We start from the raw sequence: 20,527 nt of genomic DNA on the forward strand, positions 1-20,527 counted from the left end.
ACAGCCACCCAAACAGGCTGGGCTATCCCCTAATAATCCAACTCAGTTGCCATAGCAACACAAGATTCTATTATCACGACAACCAAATACACAACACCCAGGCCCGCGCTGTGCAGGGTATGGGACTAGGCCAGCTCCCCAGAGTTGCCTGGGCCTTCGGGTGGCTGTGGCTCTGCTGCCCAGGCAGGGGCACGCTGGGCAGGCCAGGCCGCTGGGGAGCCGCGCCCAGGGAGGGGCTGTACTTTGTGAATTACAGTTGCTGTGGTGCTGCTGAAAGCAATCAGCTCGCAGCCCTGCAGCCCAACTGGCAGCCTTGTTCATGCCCAGCTCCGCAAAGCACGCGTTCCCCCCAGCCCCTGCCAATGTGCCCTGACCCTGACCCACCGGGCCACACTTAGGGCTAACAGGGCAGTCGGACTGCATGGCTGTTCAGCCCTTGGCCACTGCACTGAGATGGCCAGCAAGGGGCAGATCCGTGTCCTCTGGGACGGGTGGTTGGGATGTCACTGTCTGTGCATTAGGCAGGGCTTCATTTGTGCCAGGCCTTGCCAGGGTTGGGCCCGGCATCTCTGGGCCTGGAAGAGCTGAGCCCCGGCATCCCTGGGCCTGGCAGTTCATAGCCTCGGCACCTCTGGGCCGGGCAGGGCTGAGCCCCAGCACCTCCGGGCCGGGCAGGGCTGAGCCCCGGCACCTCCGGGTTTGCCCCATCAGTTATGAAACTAAAAAAGTTGCTTGAGCCCTGGCACTGCTTTCATTACAAATTAAACTCTGGCCCTAGGAAGTGGGTTGCTGCCACCCCCACTGGGTTTCCCACGCCGTGGGGAGGTCACTAACGGGTCAGGGACACCGGTGACTCAGTCACTTCCGTCTGTGGCTGGCGTGGAGCTGGAGTTTATTCGATATCAGAGGCTCTGTCCCCTGCTCAGCCAGCAGTGCCAGGTACTCTGTCCTCAGGCACATCAAGGCCTGTTATCAGGCCAACGACATGGGGCATCACCAGCAGGTGTGTCTGGCTCAGCCATGGGCTACGTGAAAAGAAACGGCCTGAGCCCGACACCCCTTAGCAGCTTTCCACCAAGCGACAGGGTCGAGGGACTCAGGGACACACTACCCCAGGCGCTGCCCGTCACACCCCGTGGGATTAGCCACCTGCCATTACCAGCCGTACAGCTAGAGGAGCCGAGCAGGAGCCGGTGCAGGATGGGACCCCTGGGGCCCACTAAGTCACACTGACCTGGCAAGCACGAACCACAGCAGCAGGGCCCCTGCGGCCAGCAGCACCAGCACCGGCACCGCCACAGCTAGCACCAGGCCCCCAGGTTGGGGAGTCTGGGCCTCTCCTGCAAGCAACAGAACCAGAACCAGTGGGCATGTAGCAGACTCTTGCCTGGTCGCTGAGCCAGTCTGCATCTTGCAGGTCCCTGGAAGACCCACGGCATGCACAGTACACCGCTGCCATGGGCTTCAGCCAGGCACAGAGCGTAGCTAGGTGCCCAGGACAGACACTGGCTACTCTCAGGCCTTTGAGACTGGGTCCATGTCATTTCACAGTGATGCCCAGAGGCCCCAGCCAGGCTCCGGGCCCCTACACTGGGTGCTGCATGCACACATGCAGGGAGGCAGCCCCTGCCCTGAAATGCTTGCACTGGAATAGACAAGGACAACGATAGGGAGAGGGAGAGAAGTGAAGTGATTTGCCCGAGGTCACACAGACGGTCCGTGGCAGAACTGGGCCTAAACCCAGCTCAATCTGGGTGCCGGTGCAGCCCCCATCTGCTGGACTGCCCAGCACCATGTGACTCAGTACCATGCAACCCAGCGTGCAATGCGTCACCTTGGACCACATAGCCAGGCTGAAGCCAGTGCTGGGACGGGTGGTCTCTGTGGTATGACCATCAGACCAAGCCTGAGCACAGCATGCTGGGACTGCTGGTCCCTGCGGGCAGCAGCTCCCTGTTCGAGGCGAGGGGGAGCTGCAATCTGCCCCTTTGTGCCCAGCCAAGTGGCCCTCGGGTTCCAGGTGATTTCCACAGTACTGGGTGCCCAGGCTAAGTGCCATGATGGGGCTGGCTCTACCCACCCCTGGGGCGCTGACCTCGTCTGCCAGGTTCGGGGGTGGGCCGCCTGCCTCAGCATGGCAGAGCCCATTTGTCGGGGTCCAAGCTAGTTCTACTCTGCAGTAAAGGACAGTTCCCAATAAAAGGAAGGAGATGGAGGGGATTTCTCCCTGGCACTGGGTCAAAGCCAAGCCACAACAGGCTGCTTACCAACGGAGAAGTCATAGCGCACACAGCTGGATTTCTCCATCTATGGAAAAGACAGAGAGGGATGAGTCCGAAACAGACATTTCTATCAATGCCTTGCGATCCCTGAGATAAGGGCTCCAGGCACGGATCGCTGCGTGCTTCACAAACATCACTTCTACGGCTGTCAAGCCATTAATTGTGCTGTTAAACAATAACAGAATACCATTTATTTAAATCTTTTTGGATGTTTTCTACATTTTCAAATACATTAATTTCAATTATAACACAGAATACAAAGCGCTCACTTTATATTTATTTATTTTTAGTACAAATAATTGCACATTAAAAAAATGGTATTTTTCAATTCACCTCATACAAGTACTGTAGAGCAATCTCTTTATCATGAAAGTTAAACTTACAAATGTAGAATTATGTACAAAAAAACCTGCATTCAAAACCAAAACAATGTAAAACTCTAGATCCTGCAAGTCCACTCAGACCTACTTCTTGTTCAGCCAATTGCTCAGACAAACAAGTTTGTTTACATTTACAGGAGATAACGCTGCCCGCTTCCTGTCCACAATGTCACCTGAAAGTGAGAACAGGCATTTGCATGGCACTGTTGCAGCTGGCATCGCAAGATATTTATGTGCCAGATGCGCTAAAGAGTCATGTATCCCTTCACGCTTCAGCCACCATTCCAGAGGACATGAGTCATGCTGATGACAGGTTCTGCTTGATAACAATCCAAAGCAGTGCAGACTAACACATGTTCATTTTCATTATCTGAGTCAGATGCCACCAGCAGAAGGTTGATTTTCCTTTTTGGTGGTTTGGGTTCTGTAGTTTCCACGTCAGAGTGTTGCTTTTTTAAGACTTTGGGTCGAGTGCTGTAGCTATCTTTAGAAGTCTCACATTGGTACCTTCTTTGTGTTTTGTCAAATTTGCAGTGAAATTGTTCTTAAAACTGCATCCGATGAAGTGGGTATTCACCCACGAAAGCTCATGCTCCAATACGTCTGTTAGTCTATAAGGTGCCACAGGACTCTTTGCTGCGTGTTCTTAAAATGAACAACATATGCTGGGCCGTCATCCGAGACTGCTATAACATGAAATATATGGCAGAGTGCGGGAAAAAGAGCCGGAGACATACAATTCTCCCTCAAAGAGTTCAGTCACAAATGTAGTTAACGTATTTTTTTTTAAAACAAGCATCATCAGCAAGGAAGCATGTCTCCTGGAATGGTGGCTGAAGCATGCAGGGCATACAAGTGTTCAGCATGTCTGGCAAGTAAATATCTTGCAATGCCAGCTACAAAAGTGCCATGCGAATGTGTCACGGAGTGTGGGGGAGTCCGGCCCTGCACCCCTCTTCCTGGGACCCACAGTGACTCTTAGCCAGCCAGTAAAACAGAAGGTTTATTGGACAACAGGAACACAGGTTACAGCAGGGCTTGCAGGCACAGTCAGGACCCCTCCACCGAGTCCTTCTGGGCTTTCAGGGTGCTTGGATCCTAGCTAGGATACCCTGAATTCCACCCACACAGCCCCAAGCCCAAACTCCAACTGCTTCCCTCCTGCCACTCCCTTCCTTTGTTCCTCTTCCCGGGCAAAGGTGTTGACCTTTCCCCTCCCTTACCTAGCTCAGGTTACAGGCCCTGGCATCGTCCATCCCCTAAAGTCCTCCCCTGCTCTCCCACTCCCCACACAGACAGTCCCTACTGCATCACAGAATGCTTGTTCTCACGTTCAGGTGACATTATAAATAAGAAGCAGGCAGCATTATTTCCCATAAATGTAAACCAACTTATTTGTCTTAGCAACTGGCTGAACAAGAAGTAGGACTGAGTGGACTTTCTGGTTCTAAAATTTTACATTGTTTTTGAGTCCAGTTATGTAACAAAAAAAAAAAAAATCTACATTTGTAAGTTGCATTTTCATGATAAAGAGATTGCACTACGGTACTTGTATGAGGTGAACTGAAAAATACTATTTCTTTTGTTTATCATTTTTACAGTGCAAATATTTCTAATAAAAAACAACAATATAAAGTGATCACTGTACATTTTGTATTCTGTGTTGTAATTGAAATCAATATATTTGAAAATGTAGAAAAACATCCAAAACTATTTAATAACTTTCAATTAGTATTCTATTGTTTAACAGTGCGATTAAAACTGCAATTGTGATTAATTTTTTAATCTTGATTAATTTTTTGAGTTAATCGTGTGAGTTAACGGCGATTAATTGACAGCCTTAATCATCTCCCTGTAAGATATTGTCCTGACTTTACAGATGGGGAAACCAAGGCAGAGCTGGGCTCAGTGACTTTGCACCTGAAAATTACCGGGATGGGTGCCCTAAAATCCTAAAGTTTAGCTTAAATTAGAGAAAATAAATTCTATTACTTCAGCTTTGCCCAGACCACACCAGCAAACCATCAGCATGGCCTGAAAGAGAACCCAGGAGTCCTGGCTGCTAGCCTCTTGCTCTAACCATTAGACCACACTCCCCGCACTGTCTCGGCCTGTGGATGGGCTCCCAAGGGCAAGTGATGAAAGCCCCATCTCAGGAGTTAGCTTTGGGCTGGACAAATCCTAACAAAAGGGCCCAGTGGAGCTTGGGGGATGGGCAAAGGATGGACCAGATGTGGCCAACAGGCCGTTCCCAGCCACCACGGTGCAAAGGGGCGGGAGCAGTATCCCACCCACAGGGGCCATCCCGCTGCACTGCTTGGAGACGGGCATGGGGTGGGCAACCAGGTCCTCCCCATGTCTGATACCCCAGCCCTTGGCTACCACCTTCCAGCCTGCCCACTGCAGCATGGGCTGCCCTGAGCAAAGCGGCTCCTGGTCTGGGAGGAGCCGAAGCCCAGAGGAGCGGTCAGCGTGCCAGGGGAATCGAGAGGTACCTGCTTCCAGCGGCTGACGACGCGGACGAAGGCCGTGTAGTTCCTGTGGGGGCGGAGGGGAGCATTGTAGTACCCGTAGTGACGGGCCCCGTTGCCCAGCACGAAGTCAGTCGGGCCTGTGAGGTTGTGCGCGGGGAGCACAGCAGCCAGGTACACGTTGCGCTCCAGGCTGGAGTTGAATGGCTGCAGACCTGGCGAGCGGCAGGTGTCTGCTTCGCTGCCATTCTGCATCGCAGATACAATGATCTGATACTCCCTGCAAGAGAGGGGTTAGCTAGACGGGGGCTGAGGGGAGATGGGGGAATTGAACGGGGCAGGGGAATGGGGTTAGCCAGATGGGAGCTGAGGGAGAACTGAACGGGGCAGGGGAGGAGTTAGCTGTATGGGGGCCGAGGGGGAACTGAACGGGGCAGGGGAGGGGTTAGCCAGCTGGATGCTGAGGGGGAACAGGGGAACTGAACGGGGCAGGGGAGGGGTAAGCCGGATGGGGGGTGATGCGGGAACTGAACGGGGCAGGGGAGGGGTTAGCCAGACGGGGGCTGATGTGTGACAGGGGAACTGAATGGGGCAGGGGAGGGGTTAGCCAGATGGGGGCTGAGGGGGAACAGCAGAACTGAACGGAACAGGAGAGGGGTTAGCCAGATGGGGGCTGAGGGGGAACAGGGAACTGAACGGGGCAGGGGTGGGGTTAGCCAGCTGGGGGGTGACAGGGGAAACGCAGGGTGATTGTCAGGGAAAATTCCTGGCACAGGCTGGGCCAAGCTGGGGAACCCTCTGGGAATGGGGAAGCCCATCGCTCGGTGTTATCACCAGACTGCACAAAGCCGTGGAGAACAAACCTCCCCAGCCCATCCCCCTACTGCTAGACACCCCACCCGCGGGGGCTGCTTGGAGTTTCGGTGAAAGCTCCATGGGGAAGGGGTCTGGGTGCCCTGTTCCCTCTGGGAAGTGCCCAGCACCCCTTTGGCTGCTATACTAATAATGACCGGCAGCACCTCCGGACACCTTCCAGCCACGTGACCGCAGCCGAGGAAGCTGCGCCCAGGCCGGGGTGGGCTAAGCACACCCCTGGGCATGGTGATGTGCTGTGCGCGGCTGAGGCCTCTGGCTGCAAGACGCCTCGCTGATTCCAGGGGCTGTTTTCCTGCAAGTAGCAGCAATACTCCCTGCTGAGCTGCACGTACCTGATGGGTCCATGGAGCTCAGGGAAGGGCTGCAGGGGGAGCAGAGCCGTCCCACTCGATGGGGAGATGCTATAGATGCTCAGGGCGGTGACGTTGGTGGGGATGTCTGGCTCTGCAGGGATTAACCAAAGGGCAACGCGTCAATGGGCAGCATCGCACGCTGTCTGGGGAGACAGGAAGGGCCCATCTGACAGCCAGATACACAGAACTGCCCTGGAGCCAACGCCGGGTCTCAGTCTGCACTTGCCCATTTTGTTCCTGAGTCAGGTGCTGCCAGGCCTGGCTCAGGAACACTGCCAGGCTGTCTGGGCATAAACCCCCCTGCTCCTGCCGTGCTGAGCCTGGCCTGGGGTGGAGGGAGTGCACAGCATGGAGGTGAGCACCAAGCCACACCCGGCTGAGCTGGGCGTGCTGAGCCCGTGCTCTCCTGGGACACAGCACAGAGGGAAAGGAGAGGGGCCAGGAGCCAGGCCAGAGAGCTCTGGGAGTCGCTTTTGGACCGTGCCCTGGTCCTCAGCCCCCTCAGACTCATCCTAGAGCAGGGAGGTTGTAATGCTGCTGCCTCTAGTGGGAGAGCACTGAGAGTATCAGTTCAGGACAAATTGCTCAGAGCTGGGCAGTCACTGCCCCAGGCTGGGGTCCTGTATTACTAACACACACCAAACCAGCCAGACAGAGAGGACTTTGGTCTCACCCCACTGGCTAACCACGAGCAGGGCCGGCTCCAGGCCCCAGCAAACCAAGCACGTGCTTGGGGCGGCATGCTGCGGGGGGTGCTCTGCCGGTTGCTGGGAGGGCGGCAGGCAGCTCCGGTGGACCTCCCGCAGGCATCCCTGTGGAGGGTCCGCTGGTCCCATGGCTCCGGTGGAGCATCCACAGGCATGCCTGCGGGAGGTCCACCGGAGCCGCGGGACCGGCGAGCGGCAGAGCGCCCCCCACAGCGTGCCGCCGTGCTTGGGGCGGCAAAATGGCTAGCCCTGACCACGAGTCACACAAGCAATTCCCATAGACACTCCAGAAGCAAGAAGCAGGACTGAAGACAAGATGGAGGAGATGCAGCTGCCTTTTATAGTCTCTTGCCATGTGGCTTGTGCTTCCTTTGTTCTAACCACAAACTACCCAGCACATAGCTTGGAAAAACCTCAGAGTTCTGTCCATAGGCCTGTCCCTGCCTTGCTGAGTCACCAGGTGTATCTGCCTTCTCTCAATAGGTCAGTTGCATTAGCTGATGATCCTTAATGGGCCATCAAGCAGGCCAGGCAGAGCTGATGCCAAATTGTCTGGGGTGTCACCCAGAAGCACAGCACAAGTGTGAAACACAGACAGGATAGAGCCAATACTTATAACTTCAAATACAAAAATGATACATGCACACAGACAGAACAGTTTATGTCAATAACATCTCAGAGGTCCTTACCAGAGATGTCGGTTTCAAAGTCCCAGTGCGACGCCTGTCCAAGGCCGGCAGCCGTGAGGCCCTGGATTGTCACTGTGTAGTTGGTCCCATGTCTCCAGGGCTGCAGCAGGTACTTGGTGACCGACTGATTCACCCGCAGCACCTTGACCTCGAGGAAATCGCTGTCGTACTCTCTCCTGGCCGTGATGTTCAGCTAGAGAAAGGAACAGGGCTCTGGAGAGGAGCGGTTCTTACCCCCAGCCCCGCCTGATACACAGGGCACAAGCCCCAAGCTGCAGGGCATCGTCTGAGCACCCCTGTGCCAGTAGGAACTTCACCCCCTACCCCCGCCCCTGCACAGCAGAGCTGCCCAGCCCAGAAGCACCGGGGAGTTTCTCCTTCCTCTGCGGCAGTCGACACGGCCACCTGGGCAGCAGGACAGGAACTGCTCAGGTAGGGTGAATGCCCAGGGCCGCTCCCCATCACAGGGGTCCCCCATTTGTCAGTGTCCCCAGGGGAAGTGCTGGGCTGGACCAGGCTCAATGTTACTCAGGAGCCGCTGGCCCGGAACCCTCCCGCACCGACACTGGCTCTGTTCTGTTATCACTTTCGCTGTGTTTAGCTGGGCCCCTCCAGCACCCCAAGCCCAGCCCCCGAGGAGCCGACCACAGCAAAAATGTCTGTTAGGGCCTGTCACACAGTTTTAGCCCTGGTGTTGCTTAGAGCTACTGCTTCCGGCCATCGGGTAGCAAAGTCCACGAAAGTCAGTACGTACTGCTTTCCTCTGGGGGTCTTTTTTGGGAAAGGACCCAGAATACCCACAGCTACTCGCTGAAATGGGACTTCAATTATGGGGAGTGGCTGGAGAGGGGCCTTGACCTGGTCTTGGGGCTTTCCTGCTCTTTGGCATACCTCACAAGACTGGACATACTTGGCAACGTCCTTGCCCATCCCCTCCCAGTGGAAGGACTTCCCCAACCTGTCTTTGGTTCTGTTCACCCCAGCATGGCCACTGGGATGATCATGAGCTAAGCTTAAGAGCTTCCCCCGGTACTTAGTTGGAACCACCAACTGTTTTTGCGGATACCAGTCTTCCTGATGTCCACCAGAAAGAGTCTCCTTGTATAAAAGTCCTTGTTCTACAACAAACCGGGATCAGTTAGAAGAGCTGAGAGGCAGTGGGGTGCTCCATGCCACCGCCCAAACTTTCTGAAGGCTGTCATCTGCTTCCTGCTCAGTCTGGAACTGTTCCCTTGAGGCTGGAGACACCAGTTCCTCCTTAGACTGTGGACTTAGGCTTGGTCCCTCTGGAAGCGATGTAGGTGATGGGGTTGTTTTTGTTGCTCGTGAACCGCTCTCCGCTGGTGCACCAGGTGGTATTTCAGGCTCTGGCTGAGCCTCTTGGGTGTGGTTGTCTGCTGCTTCTGCCAGTTCAGGCTCGCTGATGCCCTCTGGCATTGGGGTTGAAAATGGATTTGCAAGCACTGTCGTCAGTGCTGGCAACGGTTCTGGTGCTGGCTGCTTTTCCAGTTCCGGGTCTGGGACTGGATGCACTGTGGCTGTTGCAGTCGTTGGCAGGGGATCTGGGTCCACTACCTCTGTCTGGGTCTCTGGTAACACAGACAGGGCCTTTGTGGACGGTTCAGGACAAGGGATGGGTCTGGAAGCTTGCCTGGCTTGGCTGCGTGTAACCATTCGCACCCTCTTGGCCCGCTTTACCTGGTTGGCCAAGTCTTTCCCCAGTAGCATGGGGATGGAATAATTGTCATAGACTGCAAAAGTCCACATTCCTGACCAGCCTTTGTACTGGACAGGCAGTTCAGCTGTAGGCAAGTCTACAGCTTTTGACATGAAGGGGTAAATTGTCACTTGGGCTTTTGGGTTGATGAATTTGGGGTCTACGAAGGATTGGTGGATAGCTGACACTTGTGCCCCCGTGTCTCTCCACGCGATAACCTTCTTTCCGCCCACTCTCAAAATTTCCCTTTGCTCCGAGGGTATTTGAGAGCCATCTGGGCCTGAGGATCTTTGGTGTGATGGTGGTGTAATGAACTGCACTCGGTTGGGGTTCTTGGGGCAGTTGGCGTTTATATGTCCCAGTTCATTACATTTAAAGCTTCGCCCAGCTGACTGGTCACTGGGCCGAGGTGGGTTACTGGAGACTGGTGAGGTGGGAGAATAGGGAGTCTGGGGCTTTCCTTGGGTTGTAAGTGAGGTCTTGGGTTGCCCTCGGTTGTAGGGTTTATGGTCGGTGTGACCCCTGTGATATTCGCTACCCTTGACAGTAGCTCTTTTCTTTTCTGCCACTTCCACCCATCTGGCTCCAATCTCCCCTGCCTCGGTTACAGTTTTGGGCTTCCCATCTAGGATGTACCTTTCTATTTCCTCAGGAACACCTTCTAAGAACTGCTCCATTTGCATCAGAAGGGACAGCTCTTCTAGAGTTTTAACCTTTGTTCCTGATATCCAGGCATCCCATTTCTTTCCAATGTGGTGGGCATGTCGGGGAACTGTCACATCTGGTTTCCACCTTAGGGCTCTGAACTGCCGACGGGCATGCTCAGGTGTTAGTCCCATTCTGATCCTGGCCTTGGTTTGAAAAAGTTTATAATCGTTCATGTTCTCCTTAGGCATTTCAGCCGCCACCTCTGCTAAGGGTCCACTGAGCTGTGGCCTCAGTTCTATCAGGTACTGGTCTTCAGAGATGCTGTACCCATGGCAGGCCCTTTCAAAATTTTCTAAGAAGGCCTCAGTGTCATCACCTGTCTTGTAGGTGGGAAATTTCTTGGGATGGGGAACAATAACTGGAGAAGGGTTGTTAGGATTGGCTGGAACATCTGGCTTATTCTTTGCTAAGTCCAGTTCATGCTTTCTCGCTCTTTCCCTCTCTTCCACCTCTTTTTGTTGCCTTTCCATGTTTCTTTTGTGGGCCGCCTCTTTGGCTTCTTGTTCTCTTTTGTGGGCCGCCTCTTTGGCGTGTTCTTCTCTTTCTCTTATCTCCATCTCCTTTTCTCTCATTTCTATTTTTTTTTGTTTTCTTTCCATGGCTTTGTTGTGGGCAGTGTCTTTGGCTTGTTCTTCTGCATCCAGTCTTGCCCGTTCCTTGGAACTCATTTTTCCTGCTTTCTTGTGCTGGGTGTGCCCTCTGCTGCTCAGTGCCTGGAATGTTTCAGCTTTGGCTGCACCCTCAGGGTTGCTTGGCAACAGAGTCTCTCTAACACTTCCTAGCTAGTTTTGCCCGTAGAGTTAGAAAGAAAAAAAAACATTCATTTGCAAATGTGTTTTGCTGGTGTTTGCTGACTCACAGCTGGAGTCCCTTTGCCTAACAAAGATCCTTGTTAAACCCTAATGCCTCTGCCTTCAGGCTGTCTTTCTGTACAACCAGAAAGGAGAAAAGGAAAAAAAAAATTCTGGCTGTAGTTTTAAACCCCCTCCTCTTGCCTGCTTACAAACAGCTAGCAGAGAGAAAAGAAAAAAAAATCCTACTGGCTTTTGCTTTTAAACTCACTGACTTATCCCACCTCTGCCACCATGTCAAGGTATGATTTCCCACTCTGAACCTTAGCGTCCAAAAGATGGGGTACCTGCATGAACCCCTCTAAGCTTAATTACTAGTTTAGAAACAATAGAGCTGCCACTACCCAAAAATATAGTGTTTTGGGACACTTTCTGGCCCCCAAACCCTTCCCTGGAGACCTCAAGGCCCAAAACTCCTTGGGTCTCACAACAAAGGGAAATAAACCATTCCCCCCCTCGTTTCTTCCTCCCAGAGTCTCCCCTCCCTGGGTTACACTGGGAGAACCCTGTGATTCAAACTCCTTGAATCTTAAAACAGAGAGGAAATTCACCTTCCCCCGCTTCTCTCCCCCTCCCAGACTCTCCCTGAGAGAGAGACAGTGATCCTAACACAGAGAGAAATCAGGCTTTTCCTCCCCCCTTCTCTCCTTTCTCCCACCAATTCTCTGGTGAGTGCAGACCCCCTCCCCTTGGGTCTTACACAAGAATAAAAAAATCAATCAGGTTCTTAAAAAGAAAAGCTTTTAATAAAAGAAAGAAAAAAGTAAAAATTATCTCTGTAAAATCAAGATGGAAAATGTTACAGGGTCTTTCAGCTTATAGACACCAGAGAGAATCCTCCCTCCAGCACAAATACAAGCTGCAGCAAACAGAGATACAATCCTTCCAGCAAAATACACATTTGCAAATAAAGAAAACAATCAAAAGACTCAACCGCCTTTCTAACTGGTACTTACTAAATTGAACAGAAGAGGCTGTTTCAGAAGATTGGAGAAATCTGCTTACATGTCTGGCTTCTCTTAAACCCAAGAGAGAACAAAGAAAAACCCAAAAAGCACAAACAAAGGCTTCCCTTCACCAAGATTTGAAAGTATCTTGTCTCCTGATTGGTCCTCTGGTCAGGTGTTCCAGGTTTACTAAGCTAGTTAACCCTTTACAGGTAAAAGAGACATTAACCCTTAACAATCTGTTTATGACAGGGGCCGAGTGCAAAGAGAGTGCTGCAGAACAGGTGCTTGTCTTTCAGCTCAGAATACAGTGCCCGACACATGTCCCGAGCTCGCCCTGCCCGCCAGCGGCACGTAATGAAACGTCCATAGCCCGGCCTGGCTATACCCAGCCCCGGGGAGAAAGGACCCCGGGACTGCTGTGGACCGGAGGTGGGAGGGGATTCCAGAGCCAGAGGGCCCTTCCAGAGAACTTCCTGCCAGCGCTGCCTGCTGTTACACCAGGGGCTCTAGCTCAGCCGGTCAGCAGAGATGAAAACACAGAGCCGAGGGTCACCTGCAGGCTGCCTGCTCCCTCGCTCCCACCAGCCTCCTGGGGCAGCAGGGAGGCAGGCAGGGAACCCCACCCAAGTGCCCCTGGGCTACGAGCCATTTACCCTTTGGGAGCTCCCATCAGGGAACGCTGAGCCAGCCCAGCAGCCCCCAGTGGCAGAGGAGGCAGCCAGACATCGAGGGGTACCCGCATGGCCCCGGGCGTTCCCATTGCTACGAGACCTCAGTCACCACAACAAGGGCAGGCTCTGCTCCGAACACTGGCCTGGACCCAGGTCAATGAGCATCAGGAGATCTGAGTGGCCTCCCTCAGCTCCACCAGACCCCTCTCCCCTCCCAGCTGGAGTGGCTGGGCCCCACACAGAATTTATATCATGTGGGCTAGGGTGGACCACAGGAGCAGTGAATTCCAGAGCCAAGGACCCCTTATGGAGAATGCCCTGGCCCCATCCCCCTCAGAGAGTGCCTATTCCAGCATCTCAGCTGAGCTTATCCACCCCAGGATCAGCTGGGAGAGGCGGACCCTTGGCAGCGACCAAGGCCTAACCCAGACAGGGATTACAGGTGAAAAGCAACTCCCCGGATCGCAGCAAAGACTAATAGGTGAGAGCCCGCAGCACAGGGGCATGGAGCCGAATGCTGCACCAGGCCGGAGCCGGGTCAGAGCCAGCAGCACAGGGGCACGGAGCTGCAGGCTGTACCAGGCAGGAGCCGGGTGAGAGCCTGCAGCACAGGGGCATGCAGCAAGATGTATGCAATGCTGGAGACAGGAGGGATTGGGTAGTTTTAAACTCCCAACTGGCCTTAAAGAGGGAAAGCTCAGGGAGGGCCTGGGGGAGCTGGAGAGTGGGGGCGAGGTGCCCCTCGCTCTGGGACAGGGATCAGTACTCCGGGAGGGGCAGCAGTGATGGTTAATGACACTTGGACGATGCCCCCTGATGCTCCCTCCCTCTCTCGCTGTCCCTGCCCACTCAGACCCTGCTCTGGGCTAAAACGCCCTCCAGAGGCTGCCTAGCGAGTCACTTGCCCCGGTACCTGATACCCGACGATTGCCCCTTTGCAGGGCAGCAGCTGCTTCCACTTGAGGGTTTTGGTGCTGAGATCCAGCGGCTCAATCTCGGGTTTGTCTGGGGCTGAAAGCGAAGGAATCCCAGGTCACTGACCGGGCCTGAGGCCCCCGTGCGCAGAGCACTCCCAGCACAGGAATCAGCGCTCCCAGCACAGGAATCAGAGCTCTGGACGGTCCCTACAGCAGGAGGGCGAGGAGTAGGCCCTGCCACCTCTCTTGGGTGGTGCTGCCTGGCTGGGCACGAGGAGCTGGCAGCATCCTACAGCTCCTCCTGCACAGCCCCTGGCAGCAGAGACACAGACTCCTGTCCCTGCTCCAGCTGCACGAGGTGCTCAGACACCACAGTGAGGGGCTTGGTACCGGGGCTGGACTGGATGGACGGATTGCTGGGAAGGTGGGCAGCCGACCAGCTGGGCTAGGACAGCTAGTGGGTCCTCTGCCAACCCCCACTCCTGGGCCTTCAGAGCCTCAAACTCCCTGTGGGATCCACCCCCTGAGCCTCAAGTTCCAGGCTGACCCCACAGGCCTGTCTGAGGAGACGGGGAGGGAGACAGGGTTGGGGGACTCTGTTTGCTCTGGGGAGCCCCCTACCCCCAGGCAGGACCCCGATCACCCACTCAACCTGCTCAGTTGCTTGGACAGGCAGGTGGGGTTGCAGAGCAACAGGGGCCCATCTGCCCCCAAGGTCAGCACCAAGCCCAGGATTCACAGCTATAGGATGACTCCCCTGCTGCCCTACCTATTTCACTCGTGGTGACCCGCTGTCTATAAAGGACAGTGCTGAGCGGTCTGGTCGCTGGGTAGCCCCCAAAGATGGTGACTCTGTAGGAGGTGAAGGGGTGCAGGGAGCTGCACGTTACTGTTCCATCCAGTCCCTGTAACGGCTGCTCTCTGGTTAGCCTTTGTCTCTGGCAGGGGCCTGACAGGGGTCCATCCAGCTGGCATTGGGCCCGTATCTTCCAGCTGCCCTGGCAGGATTTGAGGGGCTCACAAGTCCAGTGCAGTTTGATGGTGGTGGGTGAAATCTCCAGGGACCCTGGGATGATCCGGGGGGTCACTAGAGAATAAGCACCAGCATGAGGGTTACTTTCCTGCCCCTTCCGGACGCACAGAGCTCTGCAAAGGGGCTCCAGTCACATCGCCCCTGCTCCCCACACACAGCGGGGTGAGGGGCCGAACCCACCAACCTCTGAGCTCCTCGGGTGGAAGGCACCGCAGAGGACACAGGATTACCATCAGCATCGCCTAACTGAGCCCAGGAGCGTTCTGATCCAAGCCTGATTTCCTCTTCTTCCAGGCAAACACACCTCCCCACCCCCCGTGCTCCCATGGGTACCTCTGTCGCTCGGCAGCCAAGCAGGACACGGCCCTTTGCGGGAGCTGGGAGCTGGAGCTCCCTGCCCCAAGGGACAGCAGGCTGCAGTGAGACAGGGACGCAGCCCATGGAGACTACAGGTGCCTTGCGGCATGTGGTCCCGAGCGGCAGCAGAGTGCATGCTGGGATTGGAGTCTCCCTGGGCCGTGCTTCTCTGTTAATAATCAGGACACATTTAATTCACACATTTTATTCTATTTCATCTCTATTTGCTGTGAATTAGGTGCAGCCCCTGGGCTTCCAGCCAGCCCCTCCGTGCCCTGGCTGGGCCAGGTCTGAGAGTGATGGAGGGGGTGCTGGCGTGAAGGCCACAGAGGATGCCAACCACATGGGTCCCCTGCCACCCACACGACAGTAACATCCCTTGGGGCGCCAGTCACATAGTGAGAGGTGCCGAGTCTAAGCCCCATGTGTCCCGCTAGGGACCCAGTGGCTCCCTTCTGGGCTGCATGGGACCTGTTAGTGCAACTGACCCCAGGCACTGGCCCCGGCTCTGGCTGGCCACACACAGGAGATTCCGTCCAGGGATCAAACTGGTTCAGCTCCAAGGGGTTAGAACTGCAGCTGGGAACTGGTGCAGGTGAGGGGCCTCCCAGCTTCACCCCTGTCCTCCGGCTGTGCCCCTGCCCTGCCCTGCCGCCGGGAGAGCATCGGAACCAAGCCCTCTGTGCTGGCTCTGCTCCATGGAACAGGCCCCTCGCAGCATGCGACACTCTTGGGGCTGGGTGTGACAAACTGGGAATGTTCTTAATGTTTTCTCTGAATACTGTGTTGGTGCCTCAGTGTCCCCTAGGCAGCTCTGAAGTATCTAGGTGATGGAATAAGGGTGTGTGATTGCTGCAGAGCAAAGGGCCAGTGCACCTAAATGCCTGACACTCTGTCTCCTAGCAACTGATGGCCTGGGCCCCTCCCCTGCAAAGGTGCCAGCTGAAGGTGTTGGAGACAAAGAGATCAGGTGACCTCCTGGCCCGGGAAAGGGGCTGAGCAGAGAGGAGGGGCTGGAGGGGTTGTTAGTCTGGAGCTGGCTGGGGTCAAGGGTGGAGGGCAGACGTGGGGGTCTGGCTCACTGCCCCCCAGAATGGACCCGGCCGAGGGGTCCGGTTCGCTGTATCTACAAGCTCTGTTTTAGACCCTGTTCCTGTCATCGAATAAACCTCTGTGTTACTGGCTGGCTGAGAGTCACGTCGGACTGCGAAGTGGGGGTGCAGGACCCTGTGGCTTCCCCAGGACCCCACTGAGGCAGGCTCGCTGTGGGAAGCTGTGAGGAACTGGGCCTGTTCTTACTGTGGGCTGTGAATGCTCAGTGGGGGATGTTGGCCTGGGAGGACGATCTGCATTGGGGGATGGGAGACTGGCCTTGAGGGAGGAGCATGTAACATAGAGGCCAGGTGACACCTCTGCCCAGGAAGGGGTTAGAGGCCAGGTGACACCTCTGCCCAGGAAGCTGAACGAAGGCTGGGGGAGGAGATGCTGAGGGGAGAGAGAGGGTTTCAGGAGCTGGCTGGGGAATGGAGGGAAGGACAAACAGGGCTCTGACCCCCCAAGGGGGCTGTGGGGCTCCTGGGACCCCAAGATGGACCTAATTGGGGAGGGTCCTGTTGTCTGTGCCTGCAAGACCTGTCTGGGACTGTGTTCCTGGCATCTAAATAAACCTTCTGCTTTACTGGCTGGCTGAGAGTCCTGGTGAATCGCAGGAAACTGGGGGTGCAGGGCCCTGACTCTCTGTGACAGAAGCGCACGGAGGGGCAGAGGATGCTGAATGCTCCAAGGAGAGACCCAGGAGGTGAAGCCGTGTGAGCTTCTTGCTCTGGAGACAGTCTGCTCCAAGGGAGAGGAGGCTCCCCAAAGTCCTGCCTGGCTTGGTGAGGAGCAGTTCCAGAGCATCGCTTGGGGACTCTGTGACACTGGGCACTGCTGCTTCATGGCCACAAGCTGCTGGAGGATCCGACCCACTGGTTTAAATCCCGGGTTTCTGTGGCCAAAGCAGAGGCTCCGGCACCAGGAGAGTGAGAAATGGCAAAGTACGAAGGGGGAGAGGTGTCTAGGGCACAGGTCTGAGGGCAAGAACAGACCATATACAAGGGAATTCACAGGTGTCATTTAGTAGGGAGGAGCTGCGAGCAGAAATGAGCCAAAGGGATCTGGAGAGATTAACACCTGGGCTGGAACTAGCAGGAGAGTCGACATGGGAAATGCAGCTAATGCAGCTGGGGAGAATAACCTGTACCACAGCTACGGGGGAGCAGGAACGGCTCAGAGTCAGGGAGAAAGCAGAGAGCACGAGACATGAGTTTGCAGTAGGACTGTCTGGGCAGCTAGAAAGGCCAGTGCAGCTGGGAGACCACAGACTTATCACAAATAACAATCACTATTAATGTAAAGGATCAGAGTGGCATCGTGTGTAGACAGCTCTCACATGCCCCCTCGGGAACACTGTGTTTGTATGTGGACACCCTTTTCCCACAAAGGTATTGCCAAAGAGAAGGGAGCTCAGAGGCTGGGAGTCAGAAGGTTCTGAGTTCTGATCCCAGCTCTGCAACTGACTCGCTGGGTGACCTGTAAAAGCAACAAAGAGTCCTGTGGCACTTTATAGACTAACAGACATTATGGAGCATGAGCTTTCGTGGGTGAATACCCACTTCGTCGGATGCATGTTTTCACCCATGAAAGCTCATGCTCCAATACGTCTGTTAGTCTACAAGGTGCCACAGGACTCTTTGCTGCTTTTACAGATCCAGACTAACATGGCTACCCCTCTGATGGGTGACCTGGGAACCCTCACTTCACCTCCCTGTCTCAGTTTCACCCTCTGTAAAATGGGGGATAATCAGAGCTGCAGCTGGAGTGGGGGGAATTATGGCATTCTCTAAGCTCCACCCACAAGCCAAGCTCCATCCACTTCAGAGACCACTAGGGTGGCCAGGTGCCTGGTTTTCAACCTGAAAGTCTGGTCGAAAAGGGGACCCGACAGTGTCTGGTCATATCTACTCACCGGACATACAAAGTCCAGTTACTGCGGGTGAGAGCGGCAGGGAGATGCTGAATCACCACCCGCATCAGCCTCTCCTCAGCCGGGGCTGCCTCCCACCTGCATCGGGAGGCTGCAGCTCCCAGCAGTGGCTCTGCCAGCGAATCCCTCCCCACCCAGGCAGGGGAGACAGGGGAACAGCAGTGAGCAAACGGGGTGGAGTATTGGGGGGAAGGGGCAAAGCAGAGGTGATTCCAGCACTTCTGCTGGAGGGTCCAGTTTTAAATATTACCCTAGAGGCCACTCACAGTGGATTCTGGGGTTGTTGAAAATAGGGGCTGCTGCTGGGCTACCAGGGCGTGGGTCCTGTCAGAGGGGCCAGACATGCCCTGGGGCAGGCCTGGTTTAAGGCCCAGGCACCGCGGGCGCCTGCCTAAGGCCCTGTCACGGAATGATGACAATCCCGATGCTCATTAAAAACATTGCTTCTAGCCCTGTGAGTTGCAAAGAAGAACTTGAAAACGTGCCCTGAGCGTGAGTGATTCGGTGATGTCTGTCTGAGTCTGCAGACAGCCTCGTGCCTGTGGGTTTGTAGCTGGCAGCACTGAGTGGAACGAGGAGAGCTTACACTGAACACCAGGACAAATGTTTGGGAAAAGACCTGCCCCTCCTGCTCCACGGTGTGAGCCAATCTCTAACTGGGGGTGGGGACTCTCCCTGGGGCAGCTGACCCCATTGCTCCCTCCTGGGGGGCTCCTACGTCTCTGTCTGAAGCCGCTAGTTCAGACCCAGGATCCGGGGCTCGATGGAGCACAGCTCTGGTCCAGCCCGGCGCTGCCTGTTCCTGTGACCGACGTCCGGACAGGGACACCCCCCAGCTGTGGAATCCTCTCGGGGGGGAGGGGAGAGGGAGCGGTTAACACTGGGCCACTCACATCGCTAGGGAACTCCCTGTAGGGAACAATCCTGCCCTGGAGATGGGCTGGCTGGGCCCAAGGCGGCTTTGCCGGCTCTAAGTGCTGCAAGTCTTTAAAAAATACCCTTAAAACCCGACCCCAATGTGCCTGGGCCTTGTGGTCTCCTCTGTGCCCAGACGGTTCTCAGTTACCCCACGCCCCAGCTGTGTCTCCAGCCGCATGAGCAGGGAGCTGGCCAGTGCCGAGAGCCGCTGTGTCCTCACTCACCTGCACAGGTAACGTTCTCTGTGATACGGTGGCAGGCGCCCCAGTCACACACAGACCAGGCATTCCAGTGACTCCAGGTATGACCCCATCTGACACATCTGATCACAGAGGGCGAAGGCTGGAACCCCCCAGAGCAGCTCAGTGTCATCTGGTCATTCTGGCCATAAAACGGCCGGTCTGGCACGAACTGGAGTCTGGGGTCCCACTGCGGCCTGGGACATGTCTCTGCCAGAGGGAAGGGGTTGGTGTTTGTAAGGGCTGGGGACAGCCCGGCTGGGGGACGTCAGGCTGGGAGATAATCACCCCGGGACGGGCTGGCGCCCCCTGGCCTGGGCCATTTAGAACAAGGGCTGGAGCACGAGGCCCGGCCTGTGGAGCCCTGGGGGGGGTGTCTAACCGGGCTATCCCGACTCTCACTGGCCCCCACAAGGGCTCACCTGCCCCCTCATAGGGCAGGGCCATGAATGGACGCAGCCGCTGGTAGAAGCACCAGGGGTCTGAACACCCTGGAAGAGCCCAGCAGGGATAGGGGCTGACTCAGGCAGCTCATGGTGGGGGCGGTGAGGGCACAAGGCTCCTTGCAGAAGGTTTATGTCCTTGGGGCATTGCCCTCTGCCCAGCCTGGGGTCAGGCAGGGCACATGCCCACCCCAATGGCTGGGGACTTGAGATGGGAACTGGGCCCTTGGTGCCGCTCTCCTGACAGCAGGGTAATGTCACCGAGAGCAGAGACCTCCACCCCATCCAGCTCCCTGAGGCCCATGGGCCTTGCGCCCGCACAGAGCCTCATGGGGGAGCTCGGGTCCTGGGTTCAAATCCCCTCAGCCTGTCCTGCAGCCCGTCTGTGCAGAACTCACCCACACAGCTCACACGGCTCGTGTCCCACTCCACGCGCCCAGCCGTCTCCGTACATCGCACCCAAGCCGGGCTCCCCTCGTACTGCTCCGGGCGACAGGTCACCTGAATCCACTCGCCAACGGCAAAATCTGTCTGTGGGGAGGCAGCAGAGACCGACGGGGGCCAGTTTCCTGCCCTTGTGCAAACCTCTGGAGGGGAAGAAATGTCCAGTCTCAGCAGATCCCTCCCTCATGACAACTGCATCCTCCCCTCCCAGCAGAGCGACCTGGACTGCGCCCTATCCTGGGCCGGGGGCACCCAGTGTTGATACCGCCCCAGCCCCAAAATGTTGTGAGAGGGGCCGTCAGCCCATCTGCCCAGGCCGGGCCCCACCCCAGTCACCTAAGGGGGTGCTGACACCTGTTGGCCGGTGCCCCTCAATCCCATTCAGGGCTGCCCAGAGGATTCAGGGGGCCTGGGGTCTTCGGCAGCAGGAAGCCTCCACTTTGGTGGTACTTCGGTGGTGGGGGGGTCCTTCCGCTCCGGGACTTGCTGCCGAAGT

At 55.9% G+C, this 20,527-nt stretch overlaps 2 protein-coding genes across 5 annotated transcripts in view; one reads left to right on the plus strand and one right to left on the minus strand.

Annotated features, from left to right (window-relative positions):
• The window catches only part of LOC127046504 (uncharacterized), a 257,859-nt gene that overhangs the window by 199,028 nt on the left and 38,304 nt on the right, over window positions 1-20,527 (plus strand). The window lies entirely within an intron of this gene.
• The window catches only part of LOC127046476 (receptor-type tyrosine-protein phosphatase kappa-like), a 119,407-nt gene that overhangs the window by 47,548 nt on the left and 51,332 nt on the right, over window positions 1-20,527 (minus strand). For 3 of the 4 annotated variants that reach the window (XM_050943537.1, XM_050943536.1, XM_050943535.1), the window contains exons 8-16: window positions 19,986-20,174; window positions 19,130-19,354; window positions 14,342-14,659; window positions 13,569-13,666; window positions 7,759-7,951; window positions 6,342-6,453; window positions 5,158-5,413; window positions 2,268-2,307; window positions 1,235-1,340 (exon numbers count right to left, since the gene is read on the minus strand). In XM_050943537.1, coding sequence (XP_050799494.1) covers window positions 1,235-1,340; window positions 2,268-2,307; window positions 5,158-5,413; window positions 6,342-6,453; window positions 7,759-7,951; window positions 13,569-13,666; window positions 14,342-14,659; window positions 19,130-19,354; window positions 19,986-20,174 — 1,537 coding nt within the window. The remainder of the gene's footprint in view (window positions 1-1,234; window positions 1,341-2,267; window positions 2,308-5,157; window positions 5,414-6,341; window positions 6,454-7,758; window positions 7,952-13,568; window positions 13,667-14,341; window positions 14,660-19,129; window positions 19,355-19,985; window positions 20,175-20,527) is intronic. The other variant, XM_050943538.1, reaches the window with a different exon arrangement.

Source organism: Gopherus flavomarginatus, chromosome 3, assembly GCF_025201925.1.
Source record: "Gopherus flavomarginatus isolate rGopFla2 chromosome 3, rGopFla2.mat.asm, whole genome shotgun sequence".
Lineage (NCBI taxonomy): Eukaryota > Metazoa > Chordata > Testudines > Testudinidae > Gopherus > Gopherus flavomarginatus.